At 52.9% G+C, this 22,515-nt stretch overlaps 2 protein-coding genes across 2 annotated transcripts in view; both read right to left on the reverse strand.

Moving 5' to 3' along the window:
- The window catches only part of LOC110484634 (uncharacterized), a 164,290-nt gene that overhangs the window by 51,757 nt on the left and 90,018 nt on the right, over positions 1 to 22,515 (reverse strand). The window lies entirely within an intron of this gene.
- On the reverse strand, positions 498 to 15,182 carry LOC144248797 (olfactory receptor 14C36-like). The gene is made up of 6 exons (XM_077790785.1): positions 14,214 to 15,182; positions 4,712 to 4,784; positions 4,530 to 4,668; positions 4,111 to 4,211; positions 711 to 761; positions 498 to 556 (listed from the first exon to the last, which is right to left on the reverse strand). Exons 1-6 carry the CDS (start codon positions 15,180 to 15,182, stop codon positions 498 to 500), a joined length of 1,392 nt encoding a protein of 463 aa, XP_077646911.1.

A 22,515-nucleotide genomic window follows, 5' to 3' on the forward strand; every position in this document is an offset into this window, starting at 1 on the left:
ATAGAAAGAAAAGGAGGGGAAAGAGGTTTATAGTTTCAAAGCAGACAAAATCCTCTCTGGTCCAGACAATGACAATCTATTTTCTTGTGTCAGGGAGAATCTCAAAATCTTGGTAATCTCAGGGGTCTTTCATGGTCCTCTGTCTAAGTGGGGGAAACAGGCAAAAGAAAATGAAAGTCTATTGGAGTAATTGAGGGGGAACAGGTAGAATGAAGAATAAGTCCATTGAAGCCACCGAGGAGGAACAGGTCATGTTTTCAGCTGTGAGAGACATTGTCTTCTTAGTCCATCAACCACACCTGGGAAACATCTCACATTGATCAGGCCAGCCCTCCTCTCTGTGGTGGGGGTCTCAGTCTCAGTCCTTGGGAGGGGCTTCGATCTCTGTCTGTCACAGTGGTCACGAGAGAGATGAGGGGTCTTCCATGAGAGATCACCAGAGTTACCCCAAAGTTCATTTGGCCAAGAGGTGGGAAAATCCGTGGGTTCAGCAGGTATCATGAAGCCGGTGTGAGCGCGTAGAACAAGCCACTCCTTGCCAGGTCCTTGCCAGGCCCTGCTCGAAGCAGTGGTCTGTGGTGGTACAGCAAATACACCTGCAAAAATCACCTCTCCAAGCCGGAACTCCAATCAGGGTCTCCAGGATCTCAGTCTCTGCCATTGCGGCAAACATGAGGCAAAAATGAGGGGAACTTGGGACCGTCTCTTACACAGGGTGCTGATGTCCTTTGAAGGGGAACGATCCCCACATGCATCCAGCGCTGCAATAAACATACCGTCCATACAACTCCTTACAGGATTTGTGGGGATTGATTCTCTATCTGCGTTTCAGCAACAGAGCTAGCAGATTAAACAGCACATTTTACCTATGTTAGCAAGCTGCTAATACTTCAAAACAGCACATTTCACCTAAATCCAAATGGATTTCTACCCTGTTAAATTTAACCTGTAAAATACCCTGTTTCAACGCCCAAGCACATCTTGCCTGAGAGGGACAGAGCACTCCCCTGGCATAGGGGTGAGAATGATGGAGACCCCCTGGGGAATGGCTTGGGGTGACGGGGAGAGAGACACCTCCTCAGGAATGGCCTGGGGTAACAGGGATAGGGACAGGGACAGCCCCTGTGGAATAGCCTGGGGTGAAAGAGATGGGGACAATCCCTCAGGGAATGCCCTGGGGTAACAGGGCCAGGGACACCCCTGGGGAATGGCCTGGAGTGACAGGGAAAGGGACAACCCATCCAAGCCCCTCCCAAGCATCCCCCAGGGTGAGAAGCACAGAGACCACTCGAGCATCCCCTGGGGACCAGGTTAAACAAACTTGCCAGAAATCAAACTTAACCCTACAAAAAATGCCTTGAGGAATATTTGCTCTTCCCACAAGTCACTTGTGATGAAAATGCAAACAAATCCCAAACATTAATAAACTGACAATAGAAGCAATTCTGTGGCAATTTCAAATTTCACCACTTCCAGCACAACTCCAGCTCAGCTGCTGGCAGGTTGTGATAAAAGTGGACATTTAGCCCAATACAGGTTATTAAAAGGGAGGGAAAGCTCAGTGCAGCTGTCACAAAGGAGACAGGTAGCAAGAGAAAATGATTCTCACGTTTGGCAAAGCCCCAAAGCTTGTGTATTCAGGAGTTATTTGGCATTTAGCTACTTTAGCAGGACTTCTTGTGGGACGTTAGTAACCTTTTGTTCCTCACTGCGTGGTGAATGATCCTTGCCAGTCTTGCTGGTATGATTTTATCCCTTTCTTCCAGTGATTTTAACAGACTTTTCAAAGAAGGAAAACAAAATATTTTCTCTACACTGGCCACCCACAAGAGCCATTTTCCTCATAAATTCTCCCAAAAGTCACTCAGAGGAAGCTGCATCCAAGTTTCCAAGAGTTCCTCCAGAAAGAGCCACAAACTCCTCAGAGGAGGGAACCACGCTTCTGTCAAACACGCTTGGGGTCAGACAACAGTGCCCTGAACTCACTGTGCAAAAATAATGTCACAATCTGGTTAACAAAATTGTTAGAGAGATGCCTCTGCCGCAATTAAGCTGCTAAGGAGACAAAATCCAAAGTGGATTTTATTGACAGTAAATGTGATGTAGAGAGATAGATTGAAAGAAAGAGAAAAGGGGGGAGAGCAAGGGACTGACAGGGACAGAGGTCTCCCCTGGGACAGGGCAAGTGTGACATTGTCCCCTGTGTGTGTGGCCTTCCCAGGGTGGGGGTTTTACACCTGAGCCAGTTTGGGTAAGGGGGGTGGTGTTCATCCCCACCCCGAGCAGGGATTGCCTCACTGTTTCAGGTTACAATGTCAGATGTAACCAAAAGTGTTTTCAGTCCCCATCTCCAAAAACTGTTATCAACAGGTGGGGCAGTGTTCTTTATCTCTTCCATGGCTCAGCCCTGATAACGCCCTTCAGGGGCCATCTTCTCTTAATGGGCCATTGAGTATCACTGCAGCACTGATAAAATTACATCATCCCATTGTGGGATGCTCCGCCCAGGGGGAGGAACCAAGCATTCCTACCTGGATATAATCTCACCTCTGCAACACCACAATCACCTTGCCTGCTGCATTCCCAGAGGACAAGAGCTCCATAAGCATCACTGGACATTCAGAGGAAGACCAGACCCTTCTACAGGATCACTGCTTTGGCAGAATCACGTTCATCACTCCAGCCGGACTGCAGCCACCATTTCATCAGCCTGCTACCACCACCCTGATTATCAGGGTGTCAGGTTATATCCTGACTCTGTGAGTTTAAACCAGTCTTTCTGTATCATAGCTTTGATCTTAATTTTCCTATTAAATTGTCCTTCTGGCTTAGACTCTCTCCCAGGTTTGCTTTGAAACCAGTACAAAACTCTCTGTGCTCATCCCTTGTTTTCCTTTCAAAACAGGATTTCCCATCTCCAAATATCTTCCAGATGGAGGAGGAGGCTGCAAGGAAGAGGAAGATGCCCTGGGATGCCCAGGCAGGTGAGGAGGAAGTCAGTGCCCCTTTCCACCTCTCTCCTGCTCCATCTCCCAGCCCAGCCTGGCTCCCAGCTGCAGGACAGCCCCGCTACCGGTGTCCTCCTGCTGGGGATGCACTCGGGGGATCTCCCTGCCCTTCCCACTGGCAAATCCCATCCTCTCCTTGTCCTTCCTCCCCCAGAGCAGGAGCTGCAGATGGAGACCAGGAAGGACAAATCCCCGCAGCAGAACCTCATGGAAGAGGCCATTTTGAGCGGCTCCACAGCACAGGAACCCAACGGGGAGGAAAAGCCCCAGAGATCCCACAGGAGGAGGGGCTGCAAAACCAGCCCAAGGTCATCTGAGGAGGAAAGACACACCCAGTGTCAGGAAGGTGGGCAGAGCTTCAGCCAGAGCTCAGAGCTGGTGGTCCATGAGCAGCTTCATGATGGGGAGAAGCCGTACAAGTGCTCGGAGTGTAGGAAGAGCTTCAGGCGGAAATCCCACCTGATCCGCCACCAGATGATCCACACCGGGGAATGGCCCTACAAGTGTGGGGAGTGTGGGAAGGGCTTCGGCTGGAGCTCAGAACTCATCATCCACCAACGCATCCACACTGGGGAGAGGCCCTATGAGTGTCCCGAGTGTCAGAAGAGGTTTAGGTGGAGCTCTGCTCTCTGCAAGCACCAGCGGATTCACAACGGGGAGAGGCCCTTCCGCTGCCCCGACTGCAGGAGGGGCTTCAAGCAAAACTCCCACCTTGTCCGGCACCGGCACATCCACACCCGGCAGAGGCCCTATGAGTGTCCCCTGTGTGGGAAGAGCTTCTCCAGGAGCTTTCACTTGACTCGACACCAACTTAGGCACAGGTAAGGGAAGCCCTGTCACTGCCCCGACTGCAGGAAGAGCTTCATGCGCTGCTCCCACTCCATCCCCCTTTAGTAGACCCATGTTGGTCAGAGCCCTGGTGACCCACATTCCTTGTGATCTCTGATGAGAAGACACCTGGAAAGTGGTCTTCAAATCCTCCTGGATGCCCATAGACACCTGGATGAACACAGACCAGGAAAATCCATCGGGACTCTGATCAACATTGAAAATTAATTGGGAAGAGCTGTTTCTTTGACTTTAAAGCCCAAGAAATTCTTACCTGCTGTGTCACTTTTTCTTCTGGTGGCATCAAGCAATAATGGATGATCATGGAGATCTTTTCCCACCTGAATAATCTCCTTGTTTATCCCATCAAAACACCTAGAATTGGGGTAAAAATAAAGAAATCAAGTAAAGAGATCTAAAGCTGAATCATTTTACTGGGATTTGAATGTGAATTCGAGGTTAAGGGGAGGATTTGGTTCTTCTGGGACCATCCAAGCCAAGGGACATGGCCATGTTCTTGTAGTTGTTCCAGCAGAACGGGTCCATCTAACCTCATCTGTTCTCCAGGAATTCCGGCTGTCTGTCCCAGTCCCTGGCCTGTGTCTGCCCAGTCCAAGTGTTCCCCACAAAATGCCCAAATTGCTGCTGAAGTGTCCTAGCTGACCCTTGCTGGGGATGTTCCTGTCCACCAACCTTTCCCGCTCAGCTCCATGGAGGGCTGGGAGGGGTTTTAGGGACTCCTGGTGGGACTGAGAGAGGCTGTTGTGGCTCTTGGGGCCATTTGTGGTGCTGGGAGGGGGTTTGGGGGCCTGCTGGAGGTAACTGGGATATACTGGGAATGAGTGAGGTCATCCTGGGGGCAACTGGAACCATACTGGGGACTCTGGGGTGACTGGGATCGAGCATGCTGGGGGCAATTGGAATATACTGGAAGTGTCTGGCACCATACTGGAGGGGACAACACTGGGAACAGCTGGGACCATTTTGGGGGCAAGTGAGGGCAACTGCGAGTGACTGTGTCTGTAATGGGGGCCACTGAGGTCATACTGGCAGTGAGCGGGACTGTACTAGGGGTGACTAGGTGCAACTGGGAACATACTGGGTGGAACTGGAACAACACCGAGGGGGACTGGGATCATACTGGGAGTGACCAGGAACATTCTGAGGGCAGTTTGGACCATGGTCGGTGCAACTGGGATGTACTGGGAGCAACTAGTACTGCACTGAGGGTGGCTAGAAGTGGTTCTGGGCAACTGGAATTATGCTGGAAGCAACTTGGAGGAAGTGGGTGTGACTGGGAGCATGCTGGGATCAAGTGGGATATACTGAGAGAGACTGGGAATCACTGGGATCATACTGGGAGGGACTGGAACCACAGCAATGGCCTGGCCTGGGTGATGTGGGGCCTCAGAGAGCGCAGGGAGCATTGTGACACTGTGGGGCCTGATGGACCCAAGGGGACATTGTGACACTCTGGGCCCGGCCTGGCCGTGGGGTGCTTTGGGAGCCCCGGGGTACCCAGGGCAGCAGAGCAGAGCCTCTGGCTCAGGGGCAGCAGCTCCTCGGGAAAACCTGGGCGGGCAGCAGGGGATGCCCAGGGAGAAGAAGCCATAGCCCAGAGCCCCAAGGGTGGCACCAGCTGAGGGACGGGGCAGGAGGGAGAGGCCACTGCTGGGATGGCACCGGAACTGCCCAGCATCACAGGGCCTGTATGACATTACAGACTGGGCTGTGTGACATCACAGAGATGGCTATGTGACATCTGAGAGGCTGTGTGAGGTCACCGGGGAGGTCACTCTGCCCTAGCCCCCTCCCAGTTCCCCCAGAGAAGTCCAACGCTGCTCGTGCACAGCAGGGTCCCCTGTCCCCCCAAGTCCCCCTGCCCCTGGCGCCGCAGCCTCCCCCAGAGGATGTTCCACGAGATCGACCCCAGAGCCTGACACGGGGACGGGGGCCAAGGCTGTGGGGGTGGGACAGGGGGACAGGGACCCCCCGGCAGTGTCCCCGTGTCCCCCAGGGCCAGAGCCTGGGCCAGGGCTCCTTCACCCTGTAACCAATGAGGGTTTGAGAGTGCTGAAAAAATCCCCAGCAAAAACCAGATTTAATATTAAGCGACAGCAGCACAAAGTTCCTTGGCAAGAGTCACTCTGCTCCTGACTGGACACTTCAGGCACAGCAAGGAAACAAAGCAACAACAAAACCAAACAAAATCCAGGCAATCAAACCAGAAATGAACCGAGAACTGTCCCTGTGTGTGTGACACAAAAAAAATGAGGGCAAGGATAAAAGGAATATGGCCCAAAACCTTAACAGACCTAAAACCTAATAGGAGTTACCTTATACCTTTACCTTAATTTCTACATTAAACTTAACAATTTAGCAAAAGAACAGAGCTTAACAGTATTTAACCTAACTTATAAACTATAACTATGCAATTTAAAACAGGAATAACATTTAACAATATTTAACTTAACATATAACTTATATTAAACATATGAACTTAGCAAAAGAACAACTCTTAGCAGCGTTTAACTTAGCTTAGACCTCGTGATTTAGCCTTACCTACAGGCCTGACTGGCTCAGCTATCCAAGGCAGTCAGACCCCTCAGGGAGCAGCATTCCTGCCACATTTCCCCAGCACAGGCATTCCTGTGTGCACACAGACACAGAGAGTCAGTGCAAGGCACCTGTGAGAAATTCCCCTGAGGGCAGGGAAATGCTCCCTGGGGATGCTTTGGCATCTCCCCAGCAGGGAAGGGTTGAGCCTGGAGGAGTGGGGGGATCGGCCCAGGCTCCCTCGTTGTTGGGGATCCCCGAGTGCAGCAAACGGGAGAGTTCCCGGCTCGGAGAGGCCCCACTCAGAAGGAGTCTCTGGCCCAGGAGAGCTCCAAGGGCTCCTTTTGGAGCGCTGTTTGTAGGGCCCCAAGAGAGGGGCTGCAGTCCCAGCCATGTTTCACCCTGGCCGCACTTGGCATCAGCAGCTTTCTTTGGCAGGCTGAGAACAGGGATGTTGTGCCACCGAGGGAACACAAACAGTTCCCAGGGCTGCTCCTAAAGCAGCCAGGAGCTGGCTGGGCAGCAGCAGTGCCTGGAGCAGAGCGTGTTTGTGCTGAGCTCCAGAGGAGCTGAGCCCAGGGGCTGCTGGCCAAGGCTGAGGCCAGCGAGCATTTCTCATCTGGCAGGGCGGCCTGAGAAGGGGAGGGGGGAATGCACCAGCACAGGAACCATGGAACCAAGGGGCCAATGTGACACCGTGGGGCCTCATAGAACCGTGGAGACCCTTATGACACTTTGGGGTGTCATGGGACCAAGGGACAGTTGTGACATGGTGAGACCCCAGGGAGCCAAAGGTCCATTGTGACATTGCAAGGCCTCATGGAGTCATGGAGACACCATTAAGAGACTTCACAGCTTCATGGAACCAAGGGGCCATTGTGACACTGTGGGGCACCATGGAATCATGGAGACCATTGGGATACTATGAGGCCCCACGGAATAAGCAAAGCATTGTGACACTGTGAGACCTCACAGCACCAGTGAGACCATTGTGACCCCGGGTGTCCCCACAGAACCAAGAGGACCATTGTGACACTGTGGGGCCTCGAAAAACCAAGAGGCCTTTGTGGCACTGCAGGGCTGCAGGGAACCAAAGGTCCATTGTGACACTGCAGGGCCTCGTGTCATCAGTGTTCCATTGTGACACTGAGGAGCCAAAGGAGACCATTGTGACACCACAAACCCCCAGGGTCCAAAGGTCCATCGTGACATTTTGGGCCTCATGGAACAGAGGAGTCACTTGACATTCTGGGGCCTGGGAACCACGGAGACCCCTGGGACACTGTGGGGTCCCAAGGATCCAAGGGAACATGGAACAGGTCTGGCTGGTTTGACCTCCAGGGGCTGCCTGACAGCTTGGCACCTGCAGGGTCTCTTCTCACTGGGGCTCGGGGCTTTCCTTCCTATAGAAAACAACTGTCCTTCTCCTGCAGGTGTCAATGGCCATATTGGGATTTCACCACCAATATTGACTGTTGTGACAGACTGGAGGAGATTGCTGGCTGGAAACATTTCAGTGTGGGGGAGGAAGGGGCAGGTCCAGCCTTGCCCTGCCCTGGAACCCCAGCACTGCCCTGCCCTGGAACCCCAATCTCCCCAGAGCCTCTATCCCAGCCCAGCAGTGTCTGCCAGTCCCTGGCACAGCACAGGCAATGCTCCACAGCCACCTCTGGAGCCCCAGCCCAGCTCCTGAGTGACCAAATGACACCAGGTCCCACTTGGGGGAAGGGCTCAGGAACACCAAGGGGGATTTAAGGCTGACCACAAGGCAAGCACACATCTTGACCCTTCCTCCTCTTGGAATTTCCAGCTGAACATTGCAGGAATCCAGTAGTTGGTAGCTCTGTGTGTGCTTCTCTAAGTATTATTTTTCTCTCTTTCTGTGTCTACTTCTTCTGTTTCTGTCCTCTTGCAAATTTTGATTATCTTAAAATTGAACAGGTTTAGAGTTTGTGAAGTTGAATGGGCCAAGTTAATGCCTTGAGAAGTTTTTTTTGTTGATTGAATGCCATATTAAAACATTTGCCAAAGTTTCTCTGATTTTTCTAAATTTCCTAGTAAAGGCTGTTTAGTTGTTTAGAGCTCCTGAGAAACTCCTGATAGTATTGCTCCAGTCCATCCAACTCAGAGGACAGAAATAATTGTCATTCCTTTTGAATGTCACCTTGAGAGAGTTTTTTATTGTATGGGGGTCAGGGCTTGTGTGTCCTGCTTGGCACAGCCCAGGCAGGGCTTTCACAGCCCCATCCCACACTCCATTTCCCAGCTGGAGCCGCTGGTGCCTCTGAGTTCTGCTGCCCCAGCCCCAGGGACGCTCTCCTTGTCTGCCCATTCCCCCAGGGTCTCTGGGCAGGGATGGCCTCAGTGGGGGCTGCTGACATCCTCAGACACTTGGAGGCTGCTGCTGAATTTTCCTGCTCCAGAGGCTTCTTCAGCCTTCAGCTCTTCAGTGCAGGAATTCAGTGCTCCAGGGCTCATTAACATTCAGAACACATTAAGAAGCCAAGCCTCTGGGAATAATTTGATTTATGTTTTCAAATCCTTTGTGGTTGGTTAGGTGGATTCCATTAGTGTAATTGAAATGAATTAATTTTATTTACACAGGGAGTGAGGAACCATTTTTTAGGTCCCATTTTGATTTTTTAGTTAATACATTGATATGTGCAATCTCCAATTGACACTGAATCCAAGTACCTCCTCATGCAGTTTGAATAGATACGAAAATAAAGACCCTTTATGGCTGACAATCCATCAGACTCTGTCCCTACCCTCACCCCACCATTTCCCCCATCCCAGCCCTGGCACTCAGAGCAGCCTTGTGCAAATCTGAGCTCCCTCCAGCCCAGGCTGCACCTGCAGGTTTCAGCTCCTTGGCTCCAACTCCCACCTGCTTTCCTTGGAGAAGGAGCTGCCCCAGACACAGAGGGATGTTCATTTATTGCCAGCCAACAAAGCCTGGGGAAGGCACAGCTCCATCCAATGCAAAAGTCATTCCTCTGCTGGCTATTAAATCCAGACAGTCTCAGAGCAGTGGAAAACACCTTCTGTGCCCAGCACAGATCCCAAGGTCCCCCAAAACCTTCCCTGCCCCAATTCTGCCCAGATTTGCTCTTTGCACACACAAGTCACAGGCTGAAGTCAGGAGCTGCCTCCATGCCCAGAGGGAGGAAAAGAGGGAAAGTGGATGAAGAGCTCTCCTGTGCAGAGCCAAGGTCCAAGTGCAGCCCCTGCAGTGGGAACCACAACTCATCAGGTTTGTGTCCTTTGGGCTCAGGGATGGTGACACTCAGAGGCACAGAAAGGTTTCTTGCCAACGAACAAAAGTTAAACATTTGATCAGTGTAATAACCATTTCAGCTCTTCCCTCAGCTCTCTGTGATGCCCAGCAGCATCTGACATGTCCCTCATCCGCAGGGGATTTCTGTACAGGAACAGTTTTAGACAAAGACATAGGAAATGGTAATTCTGTGATGGATATAAACACAATAAGATATCATTCATATTTATTCTAACTTCAGAAAGATAGGGTCATTCCGTGTTGTTCAAAGCATGAATCGAGTCACTTGAGAGGCCCTTGAATGACCAAAGAGCACCTAGAGGAAGAAATCTGGGGGCAACAGTTGGGACATAGAACCAGCTGGTCTGGTGAAGAGATGCCCTAAGACATGACCATTTCAACAGGAGAACTGGAAACCCCTGAAGAAAGGGGGAGATGGTACAAAGAGAATACTGGTGATTCAAGAAGATGGGAAGATCAGTATTGCTTCTGTTTCCTCAACAGTACACCTCCAGGAAATTCCTGTTACTGGTGGGGAAAACTTTGATATTTTTTAAAAGTAGTGAACTGACCCAGACAATAAAAATGTCCTTGTATAACAAGAAATGTACAAGTATTAATACCTGTGTCCCTTTCCAGGCAGACATCAGCTGTGTGCCCATGAACAGGCAGTGCCACTTGTGCCCTGAGGTGCCGAGCTGGGATTGGATCTCTCAGAGAGGAGTTGAGGGAGAGCAGAGCACCTTGCAAGCTGCAGGTCCCTGCCAGCCCCACAGTGCTCCTGTGCCATCAACATCTGCTCTGCTCCAGTCTGGAACAGGGCCCAGCACGGTGCCGGGACCATCAGAGAGCTGAGGTTTGTGCTGGAATTCCATGCCCTCCCCATGGCACAGCAGCCCTGCATTTCCCTGCTCCAGCCTTGGTCTCCAGCACAGCCATGGAGGCTCTTTAGGCTCCTGAGTGTTCCTGCAGCCCCCAAGGGCAGCTGAGCTCTGCCTTGGGCACAGACAGCCCTGGCCAGCGCAGGCCATGCTCAGCAATTCCTTGTCTGTGCCTGGCCTTGCTGCCAGCCCCGGCAGCGGCTGCGTGGCCCCTCTGTGGCCCTGTGCTGGCCCAGCCATGGTGCCACAGCCCCTGTGCAGCCCAGCCCAGGACAGGAGCATTGCGGCTGGGAACGGCCCCTGTGCCGTGGGGCCCTGGGCAGCCTTGGGGCTCTGTGCCCCATGGCCTCCCTGCTGGGCAGCCTCTGCCAGCTCCTGCCGAGCCCGTGGCACCTGTGGGGCTGCACAGACAGCCCTGCCCGGGCTCTGCCGGCCTCGGGGCCAGCAGAGAGGCGGCCAGGGCTGGCCATGGCCGGGAACAGGCCCTGAGCCCCGCAGGAGGATGGAGCTGGGCCACAGCCAAACTCAGCCCAGGGCAGAGCTGGGCTCAGCAGCCAGGGCTGCCCAGGGCTGGCACAGACAGAGGCTGGCGCTGACAAATGTCCTGGGCCCCTCCCTGCTCTGTCCATGCCCCAAGGGCACAGAGCAGCCTCCTCTCTGGGGCTCTTGCCTGTTTTCAATGCCTGCCCAGGCGCTGGCCCTGCCCCACAAGGCCTGGGCTGAGTCCTGCCCCTGCCCGCTCAGCCAGGCTGAGATGGACACTGATGGTTTCTGTGCCAGGCTCTCCCAGCCCAGCCCAGCTCCCTGCCAGCTCTGCCAGCTGCCCTGAGCTCTGGGCAGCACCAAGGGCCTCTCCCCAGCACAGCCCAGCCGGCTCTGGCCCCACAGCTCTGCTCAGCCCAGGCTGCTCTGGGCACTGCCCCACGGCCTCAGCCCCTGCCAAGGGCACAGCAGCAGCTGCAGCTCAGCCAGGACTCAGCCCCACCATGGGGGAAGGGGCTTGGCCAAGGCCAAAGGAGCTCCCTGCCTGCCCTGCTCCCCTCTGCCTGAGGTGCTGAGAGCTCTGCAGCCCCTCCTGCCATCCCATCTGCCCAGGCCAGCACAAGAGCCCCGGCCCTGGGGCCCTCCAGAGCTGCTCCTGCTCCAGGCCCAGGGCCCATCCCAGAGCTGGGGCAGCCACAAAGCTGTGCCCATTTCTGCTCATTGGTGCTCTGATGGGGATGCATCCTCAGCCACTTGGGGGTTGCTGATGAATTTTACTGCTCCAGAGGCCTTTTCTTTCTTCAGCTCTTTAGTTCAGGAATTCAGTGAGAATAGCTCATAAATATTTGTTCAAAATGCGCGAAAAAGAAAAGCTCCTGGGAATATATTAAGTTTTCAATACTTCTCTGGTTAATGAAACAGATTTCGGAAGTGTATTCAAAGTCAATATACTGTATTGAAAACAATGCTTAGAGACCAGTTTTGTCCTGTTTTCTTTTCCTTTTTATACATTTATATCAGCAGTGTCCCAATTGATACTGACCCCCTGCACCTCCTATTGCAGTCTGAACTGATATGAAAATCAAGACTCTTCATGTCTGACAATCAATAACACTTTGTCCCCAGTCCCTCCCCACAATATTCTGAGGCATTTCTGAGACCCACAGGAATCAATGACTCTGAGAACGGAGGGAAATATTGTTATTCTGTGGTGCCCCATGGAACCAAGGGACCCTGGTGACACTGCAGGATCTCGTGCCGCCAGGGCTCCATTTTGATACTGCAGCACCAAGGAATTCCTTGTGGCATTCTGAGGCTGCATCGAACCAAGAGGCCACTGTGACCTTGCAGGGCCTTGTGGAACCATGCAGAGCTTTGTGACAGAGCAGGACCTCATGTCATGATGGGGCCACTGTGAGCCTGCAGGGCTCCAGTGACCCAAGAGGCCTGAACTGCTCCTCAGGGACTCATGGAATGAATGAAACATGTTTGACACCGTGGTGGCTCTTGGGACCAAGAGGCCATTGTGACAATGTGGGACCAAGGAGAGCATTGCTGCCCTGCCAGACCTCATGGAACCAAGGATCCACCGTGACACTTCAGGGCCTTGGGGGACCACTGTGACATTGTGAGAGTGAGGGGCCCAAAGATCCAAGGGACTTTGTGACACCAAGGGGTCCCATGGAACCAAAGGGACATTGTGACACTGGGAGGCCTCATGGAATCATGGAGACCATTGGGACACTCTGGGGACTCATGGAACCATGGTGGCACCAAGCTGTATGTGAGTGTTGATCTGCTGGAGGGTAGGAGGGCTCTGCACAGGGCCCTGGACAGGCTGGATCCAGGGCCCAAATCCAACAAGGTGAGGTTTAACAAGTCCAAGTGCCGGGTCCTGCACTTTGGCCACAACAACCCCTGCAGCACTACAGGCTGGGGACAGAGTGTCTGGACAGCAGCCAGGCAGAAAGGGACCTGCAGGGACTGATGGACAGCAGGCTGGACATGAGCCAGCTGTGTGCCCAGGTGGCCAAGAAGGCCAATGGCTCCTGGCCTGGATCAGGAATTGTCTGGCCAGCAGGAGCAGGGAAGTGATTCTTCCCCTGTGCTTGGCACTGGTTGGGCAGCACCACGAGTGCTGTGTCCAGTTCTGGGCCCTCCAATTTAGGCAGGACATGGAGGGGCTGGAGCATGTCCAGAGAAGGGAAACAAGGCTGGGGAGAGGTCTGGAACACAAGTCCTGTGAGGAGCAGCTGAGGGAGCTGGGGTTGTTTTTCCTGAAAAAGAGGAGGCTCAGAAGAGACAAGACAGTGTCAGGGCACAGGTTGGACTTGATGACCTCCAAGGTCTTTTCCAACCTTACGGATTCTGTGATTCCCTTGAAACCACCCTTGCAGCAGTTGCAGGAGGAGCCCTGGGCCTCCTCTTCAGAAGCTCCAGCAGCCCAGGTCCCTCAGCTTCTCCTCACAGCCCCAAAGCCCATCCTGTCAGTCCTGCAGAGCCTCTGCAGCTCCTCCTCACTGCCCAGAACAGGGAGCCCCACAGCCAGACACAGCAGCCCAGATGTGCCCCCCTGGCCTGGGGTGCCTCTGGCAAGGGAGCAGCACCAGGCACTGCAGGAGCCTGCAGACAATTCCTGCAGCATTTGTGGGATGATCCTGCTCCCCAAGGGCTGTTCCCATGGTGCCAAGTCAGGAACTGCAATGGGGAGTGGGGCCAGAGAGGAAAGGGCAAACAGGGATGGGCTGTGTGCAGGGGAGGGAACAGGGCAGGGCAAGAGGAAGAAATTTGTAGCAGGAAGAGTAAAGAAATAAAGGGGAAACTAAGGAAATGCTCAGGGCAGTTTGGGGGTGGCTGCCAGGCAGCTCTGGCTCTGAGCAGCAGCGTCTGCAGTGGGACAGGAAACTCCCAGCTGATGGGAACAAATTTCTGGCTGGCTGCAGAGGCCAGGACAAAGCTGAGTGGATTCCCTGGTGTCCCCCAGCCCTTCCTGGCCCCAGGGGCTGATGGCATTTGTGCTGCCTCAGGTTCATGTCCCCACAGCACCAGCATAGGGGTGCTCCCGCCTGCTGTGTGCAATGCAAACAGGGGCTGCTGACATTTGTTTGTGGACAACATTAAAATGTAAAACAAAGAAAAAGAATCTCCATAAGGAAAACAACAAGAAATATCAAAGTTTACTTGTATTACAAGTGTTTTGCAGAAATTGGCCAGCAGTTTAATGTTCCTGAAAGCACCAGTCATCAGTCTCCACACTGCAGACTTGAGCTCCTTGTTCCTCAGGCTGTAGATGAGGGGGTTCAGGGCTGGAGGCACTACCGAGTACAGAACTGTCAGGGCCAGATCCTGAGATTGGGAGGAGATGGAGGGGGGCTTCAGTTGAGCAAATATGCCAGTGCTGACAAACAGGGAGACCACAGCCAGGTGAGGGAGGCAGGTGGAAAAGGCTTTGTGCCGTCCCTGCTCAGAGGGGATCCTCAGCACAGCCCTGAAGATCTGCACATAGGAGAAAACAATGAACACAAAACAACCAAATACCAAACAGGCAGTAAAAGCAAGAAGCCCAAGTTCCCTGAGGGAGGAATTGGAGCAGGAGAGCTTGAGGATCTGTGGGATTTCACAGAAGAACTGGCCCAGGGCATTGCCATGGCACAGGGGCAGGGAAAATGTACTGGCTGTGTGCAGCAGAGCATTGAGAAAGGCACTGGCCCAGGCAGCTGCTGCCATGTGGGCACAAGCTCTGCTGCCCAGGAGGGTCCCGTAGTGCAGGGGTTTGCAGATGGACACGTAGCAGTCGTAGCACATGATGGTCAGGAGGAAATACTCTGATCCAAGGAAGAAGATAATCAGAAAAACCTGTACAGCACATCCTGTGTAGGAGATGGTGCTGGTGTCCCAGAGGGAATTGTGCATGGCTTTGGGGACAGTGGTGCAGATGGAGCCCAGGTCGCTGAGGGCCAGGTTGAGCAGGAAGAAGAACATGGGCGTGTGCAGGTGGTGGCCGCAGGCTACGGCGCTGATGATGAGGCCGTTGCCCAGGAGGGCAGCCAGGGAGATGCCCAGGAAGAGGCAGAAGTGCAGGAGCTGCAGCTGCCGCGTGTCTGCCAGTGCCAGCAGGAGGAAGTGGCTGATGGAGCTGCTGTTGGACATTTGCTGTGGCTGCACATGGGCACCTGTTCATGGAGAAAGGACAGTGACAAGTCAGGAGAGACTGCTTGGAGACAAACCTGGGCCATTCCCTGCACACTGTCCTGCTGAGACTCACCCACCCTTGTTCCTGCTCTGGGAAAACCTTCACCCAGGTCCCTGCCTGAGCTCCAGTTGTGCTGGCTGAATGTGCCAGGAGCATCCAGGGCTGTGCGTGGGGGCACTCAAGGAGCCATCCCTGCCCTGCTGCCCTGGGTTTGTGGCCATGTGGCAGAGGGACAAGGCTGGATATTCAGGAGTTGTCAGGGGAATTGCTCCTACTGCAGAAATGCTTGGTACCATCTGCACTCACACTTCTAAAGGACATGGAGAGCAGGAAAGAATTTTTGCCATTATTTTCTTACCGACACATTATTGCTCGCTCTCTGAGGTCAGAAATCCCCATCATTCCTGCTGCACTCAGAGTTTGCCACTGAGAGATGTGAGAGGCAAAGGATTTCCTGTGGCTGAGGGAAGATGACGGGCTGGATGGGTTTGTTCCCCCAGAACTGCTCTGCTCAGCCCCCTCTGCTTCCCTGAGCATCTCCCTGGGCCTGGACATCCCCTCCTGAGAGGTGCCTTGTCCCTGCCAGCGCTCACAGAGCCCATCCCACCCTGTGTGCCCTTGGCCCGGCCCTACAGAAACCTGTCTGTGTGCAGGGCCCTGGCTGGGGCAGGCTCTGTGTGCAGCTGGGCAAGGGCAGCTCAGGAGAGCCCTGCTGGGCCCTGCAGAGGTGATGCTGCTGCTGCCCAGGGCTGAGGAGTGGCTAAAGGCCCTTTGGGAGGCTCCCAGCAGAGACACTGACCACCCAAAGTCACAGTTCTGGAGTCTCTGTAAATGTTCAAACATTCCTTTGATGATCCTGTGTGTTCCTTTCAACTCAGAATGTTCTGTGATTCTGGGATTACAATTTCTGTTCTGCTTCTCTCAACCCCCTGCTGCTGATAATCAAAAGACAAAAGAAGAACCCTTGGAACAGTGTTAGAACAGTAAAGTAAAAAGCAGACATTTATTGGAAGTTTCCAGGTGTCCCAGTGAGGATGAGGAACACCCAGCCCCTGATTTCAAAAGTTCATTAAAATCAATTAATTAGGATATTTAACAGGAACGTCCAATAGGAGATTCAGTTGCCCCAATTCCACACCCCTGGCTCAACACATTGCAGTAAGTCCGAGGACTTCTTTGCCCCAGTTTTAGTTATGACTATTCACATTGTGGTCAAATAACAAAATATTCTTCTTGTAGACACTCTTCCTGATAATAAGACTATACAGTATTTCAGGAATGTATTTAGACAGTCAATTTATTGTACTAAAATCTAAGAGAAAGGTAGGAAACATACTAGTGTCAGCAAAGATTACAGTTACATAAGTACATAATAGTAGTTTGATAAAGCTAATGAAGAGTTTAATGAAGCTAAGTAAGGATTATAGTTTTATAATTATAAAATATTAACTTACAGAGCTACAGTATATGAAAAATGTATAAAAAGCAAAAATCTTTACGTCACCACCCCAACATTCCCATCCTGCACCAAGCAGGAAATAGAAACACTCCCAGGAAAGCTCCTGATCTTTACAGCAATCCCAGGCTTACCTTCTTTGGGAAGTGTCCCCCGGAGCTGTGCCCAGGCTGGTCTGGAGCTGGGAGCAGCCCTGCCCCAGCCAGCCCCTCTCAGCAGCAGCACCTGCCCTGCTCAGGGTGGCTCCTTCCCCCCACAGCTCCTGGCCAGCGCTGGGAGCAGCTCCAGGGCCGGCTGAGAGCTGTCCCTGGCAGGCAGCAGAGTCCCTGGCCCAGCACAGCGCCCTGGGCTGCAGGACCCTGCTCTGCAGGACAGCCCTGGGCACCCCTGGCTGCTCTGCACAGGAGATGAGCAGAGAATGCACTCACAGGGTCTGTGGGCATTGGCATGTTCCAGCTTTAGGAGATCTCTCCAGGAGCTGCAGCTGCATTGTCCTGCAGCCAGAGGTTCCTGTGCCAAGGGCTGGCAGTGATTCTGCCCCAGGCACTTCTCAGCCCCTTCCCAGCCCTGACTGATTGAAGCTCTCTGTGCCTCTGTGCTGTGCCCGGGCTGGCTGCAGGCAGTGCCCTAGCCCTGCTGGGCTGGGAGAAGAGCTGCTCAGCAAGAGAAATGTGCTTTTGAAGCTCTGCTTGGTTACCAGGATCACCCTCTGTGCCAGAAGCCCGGCCCAGCTCAGCAGCACAGACACAGCACAAGAACTTTAATGAGCCTCTGGAGTTTTGTGCTCAGACCCTGAACATCAGGCCCTGAGAGGGAGCTGCAGAAACCTCTCCTGAACTCCAAGTCGGAATCCAATTCCAAAGTTTCTTGGACTTTTAATGGGTCCCACTGAGAGACACGACTGAGAAAGTGTCCCCAGGCCCCAGGCAGAGCAGAGAACTGGAGGCACTGATGCCAGGTGGGGACAAAGAGAAGCCAAGTCTTGGTGCCCTGGGGCACAGCAGGGTCTGTGCCACCAAGGGCTGTGAGGAGACACCTTGTCCTGAGGCCCTGGGGCCTCCTGGCACAGCCCCAGCCAGGCTGGGCACTGTCAGCCCCTGGTCCTGCCCTCAGCATCCCCCCCTAGCCCACATCCCAGTGGCCTCAAGGATCTGCTGGAAGGAGTCCCTGGGGAGCCTTGGTCAGGAATGGCCCTGGGGGCTCCTTCATGATTCCAGGGACTGCAGGTTTTACAAAGGACTTTGGGTTTTGCTTTACCTTGGAGTCTGTGAGAGGTTTCTGCAATCATGGCCTCCAATTATCTTCTTTAATTAGTCCCTGCAGAATCTTTGTCAGTAACAACACTCAGTGGGCTCATTAATGCTTCAAGGTACTTCAGTTCTTTTAAGGTACTTGGTATTTCCCTTTTGATACAGACTTTATGAGACAGTGCAGTCTCAGCCTCAAATTATCTGTTTTAATGAGTCCCTTGTGTGCTTTGAATTGACACTCAGTGGAGCTCATTAATACTTTGAGATACTCAACTTTTTTGAGGTACTTTGGATTGTCCTTTCCACACTGAGAGGTATTTGTGCCATTTTGAGTCTCTAAGAGATTTTTGTGCCATCCTGGCCTCCAGTTCTCTCCTCCATAGAGTCCATGAGGAGCCTGTGTTAGGGATGGACCTCAGTATGTCCCATTAATGTTTTGTGACACTTCGGGTGTTTCCTCTGACTCTGACTCCTGGAAAGGTTTGTGCAATCTCCTCTCAGGCTCTGAGGTTCCAGGGCTCAGCTCCAAATGCACCACGGGGATCAAGCAAGTCCTGACAAACCATGGCTCTGCCTTGATTTCTCTCTTGTCTGGGGCAGTTCATCAGGAAGTTTTTGTAATGGTTTTGGTTTGCCACTATGAGATTTCTCAGCCAATGCATCAATTAGTGTGATGGGTTCTGTGTTGGCTTATTACCAGTGCTTTCACTAGAATATACTTACTCATTTCGTGCTGTAAGATAGGATTAGGAGAAAGGCAAAGTGGGATCAAAACTTTAAGAGTATAAAGAAAAGTTTGTTAAGAGAAACTGAAAGAAATAGTAATAAGAATCAGAACTAAACTTTCAGAACACTTCCTCTGTCTATACAATCTGACAATGTAAAGAGACAAAACCTAAAATTTTCAGTCAGTTTACCAGCTCTAGAACAGTCTTTCTGCAGTTCACTTAGGGAGGGAAGTTCCTCTTGTTAATGTTATGGAGACTTCTCCACAAGACAACAGTTATCTCATGGATTTTCACTTCTACAAATAGCAACTGCCTGGAGAAATCTGCAATGATGAACTCCCCCCCATCTTTTCCCACCTTTTCCCACAGCTGTGCTTATGGGCCATGCGAAATTATGGGGTATTAGTTTCAAGATGAGCTGTTTAAGAGCAAAGGTTCTCTTCATCTATTTCTGAAATCATCATGTCTGGGAACAGAGGTCTTCTTCTCTCCCTGAGGGCTCAAGGTCTCATCACTCTTCTGTCTGTCTCTGTTGAAACTTCTCATGGGATCACAGCTACTGCAACATTTGCTCACTTTAGCAGGGAGGCCTTTGCTGAAACAAGTCATCGCCCCATACTTTTCAGTGCCTTACAGGGAAAAAGAGAGTCTGATCTATCAATGACATCCTTCTCCATAGCTTAACCAGAATATTCCAGCCCCAAGATCAAGGCATCTCCTCATCCCTCCCATCTGGGACTCAACTTCCCCTTCCCTGCCCTCGGTGTGTCCATGCTGCTCCTCTGTGTGCCTGCCCTGTGTCCTTTTCTCTCACTGGAGGGAGGATGGCAGCACTGGCAGAGTCAATATCTCCCGGGGCTGCAGATGGTTCCGTGAGCCCGGACGGGCTCGGTGCTGGCGGCCGGAGCTGTTTTGCCATGGAGGTTTCTGCAGCGGCTGCGCTGGGGCTGTGTCAGGCTGGGCCGCGCTGGGGCAGGGCCAGGATCTCAGCAGCCAGGCCAGAGCCCAGCAGCAGCACGGCCGGGGCCGATGGCTTCTCCTGCCCTGCCCGCCGGCTGCGGGCGAAGCCCAAGGGCGGCAGAGCCTTGGCCGAGCCGGCCCGGCCCGGGGCTGCTCCTGGGGCCCGGCGGATCCTGGCCGGGCCCGGGCTGGCGGCGGGGCAGGGCTCGGCAGGGCCAGATGTCAGCACCCGCAGCCACGGCCCGGCCTCGGCCCCGCGGCCTCCCCTGCCCTGCCCGGCAGCCGATGGCGCCTGGCGGCTCCCTGGGAAGGGGCCCGGCCCCACGGCAGGAGCCGCCCGGCCCCACGGCCGAGACAGGGCTGGGCCGGCCTCGGCACCTCTGTGGGGCCAGAAGGGAGAGAGACCCAGCCAGGCTTTCTCATCTCTAACTTGTGTCTGCACAGAGGCGTCTGCAGCTTCCTTAGTGCTTTAACAGACTGTCAGCTCTCAAAGCTAATTACTGATTGGTTTTTGTCAGACACAGAGGAAACTGCTAGCAGCTTCTCCCAGGACATCCCTTCCATGATGCAAAACCACCATGGCAGCACAGAGCACAGAGCTCCTTTGTCCATATGCAGTGGCTATGTGCCCAAGGGCTCAGAACCCCTCCTTGGGAGATCTCTGGGCCCTCTCCAAGGTGTTTTCAAATGAAAACATTCAGATCAGAGTCTAAGAAAATCACCAGATGACAGGGCCAGCATGACCTGTCTGTCCTGGCTACTTTTGTGTAGGAGCATCCTTGGATACACGGAAATTGGGAGGCCAAATTCTAATTTTGGCCATGGTCCCTGGACATGAAGGCCGGTTCTTTACCACAGGAATGAAGGAACAGTGTGCCAATGTTTCCTGGGGGAATGAGAGATGACCACCAGAGGACAAGGACAGCCAGAGCTTGCAGGCTTCCAGGAGGCCCTGAGGTGTCACAATGCCCCCTTGGTGACATGAGGCCCTGAAGGGTAGGAATGGTCTCCATGGTTCCATCAGGCCCCACAGAGTCATAATGGTCTCTGGGTCCATGATGCCCCGCGGTGTCACCATGGCCCCTTGGTTCCATGGGCTCCAGTGGTGCCACAATGATCCCCTTGGTTCCATGAGGTGCCCACAGTGTCACAGTGATCTCCATGGGAAGGAAAGCACCGAGCCCCAGTGTGGCAGGGGCAGCCACCAGAGGCCAATGGGAGCCAAACTTGATGGTACTGGCAGATTTTGTCTGGGAGCAACCCTTGGATATAGGGAATTTTATAGGTGGAATCTCAATTTTAGACATGGACACTTGGAGGAGGATGGTTCTTTCCATAGGAAGGAAAGCATGGAACACCAGCGTTAGAGGGGCAGATGAAAGGCGGCCACCAGGGGCCAAGGGCAACCAGACCTCTCTTTCCTGGTAGCTTTTGTCTGAAAGCAACCCTTGGATATAGGGAATTTGGGAGGTGGAAGCCCAATTCCCGCAATTTCTGCATAGATAAGGACGGTTCTTTTTTCCATAGGGAGGAAAGCACTGTTGTGTTCTGCTGCAGCAAAAGGCACAACAACTGCCCCAGGCCCCAGAGTCTCAGACCTCAGGCAGACACCAATGACCAACAGGGAAAGGAAGGCAACAGGACAGGTCTTGCTTTAGAAAACTGAGGATTCTTCATTTTCCCAGGGACATACACAAGAAACGAGGTGGTAGGGTCAACATTTTTATATTACAGGGTAGGGGTGGAGTTTAGGATCAAGGTCCAATATTAAGAGGAGCAGGAGACTGCAAAGGGGTGGATCGAGGAGGACAATCAATGGAAAAAACTACAGTGGGGACATTGCAGCACAATTTAAGCCAATAAGGGTACAGAAAAATAAGAACATTCTGGGGCCATTCCTCATTTGATCAGATAGGGTAGAGTGTCTTTTCCCAGGATTTCAAGGGCACACCCCACAGCGTGGAGGGGTGGAATCTTCTTTAAGTCACGCTCTCGCCGGATGCTGTGTCTGGGTAAAATCCCCACCTCCTTGGGCAGGGGCACTCTACACCTTTGGTGCCATTATTTCTTTCTCCGGCTGTTTTATGCAATGAAATAAAACTCCAGCATCTGTGGAACCACCCTTCAATCCTTCCCAGGCTACTCCTGTTCTGTCCTCAGTCTGCACACAGCTGAGCCCAGAGCCTGCAGCCTCTACGTGTTCGTTATGTGATGAAGCCTTCAAACCCCATCTTGGGAGATATTTGGGTCCTCCCTAAGGTCTGTGAAAATGGAAAAATAGTTATCAAAGTTATTTTCTCCCAAGTCTAGCAGTGACAGAACAATGGTAAATATCTCTAAACTGAATGAGAGTGGATTTAAATTTGTTAGAAGGAGGAAATATTTACAGTGATGAGAGTGGCACAAAATGGCAAATGTTTTTCCAGAGAAGTGGATTTCCCATCCCAGGAATGCTCAAAAATCAGGGAGTGTGTGCAACCTGACCCAGTGAAATCCCCTCCCCTCCCCAAGGATGGAATTCCTGTTGTGTGGGTTCTTGGATGTGCTGGGTGCCCTCACAACAGTTCTGGCCAAAATGTCTGCTGAGGGCAGCCAGGCTGCTGCAGGGCAGTGACCTCACAGCCATCACCATGGCAGCCCTGTCCCCTGGGCCTGGCTCTCCCCTTTCCTCTGCCCCTGCCTTGTCTCTGCTGGAATGAAGAGTTTTGTCATTAATATCTTGTCCCCAAGGTGCTGGGCCAATGGCTTCCCCGTCAGGCTCCTGGAGCAGAAGTGGCTTTTCAGAGCCCATCCAGAAATGAGCCCTAAGGCAGCAGCTCTGCAGCGCTGGCCACCAGGCCGGGTTGCAAGGGAGGCTTCTGGCCATGCCCTGCAAGCAGCTGCTGCTGCCAAGGTG

This window comes from Lonchura striata, unplaced genomic scaffold, assembly GCF_046129695.1.
Source record: "Lonchura striata isolate bLonStr1 unplaced genomic scaffold, bLonStr1.mat Scaffold_91, whole genome shotgun sequence".
In the NCBI taxonomy this organism is placed as follows: Eukaryota; Metazoa; Chordata; class Aves; order Passeriformes; family Estrildidae; genus Lonchura; species Lonchura striata.

Coding starts and splice junctions, on each gene's coding strand:
- LOC144248797 (XM_077790785.1), bottom strand. CDS start 15,182: ATGTCCAACAGCAGCTCCATCAGCCACTTCCTCCTGCTGGCACTGGCA. Junction 4,785..14,213: donor GCAAAACACTTGTAATACAA/GTAAACTTTGAT, acceptor TGTCCCCTCCAG/TATGGTGCCAGACACTTCCA. Junction 557..710: donor AAAGGACATCAGCACCCTGT/GTAAGAGACGGT, acceptor TGCTTCGAGCAG/GGCCTGGCAAGGACCTGGCA.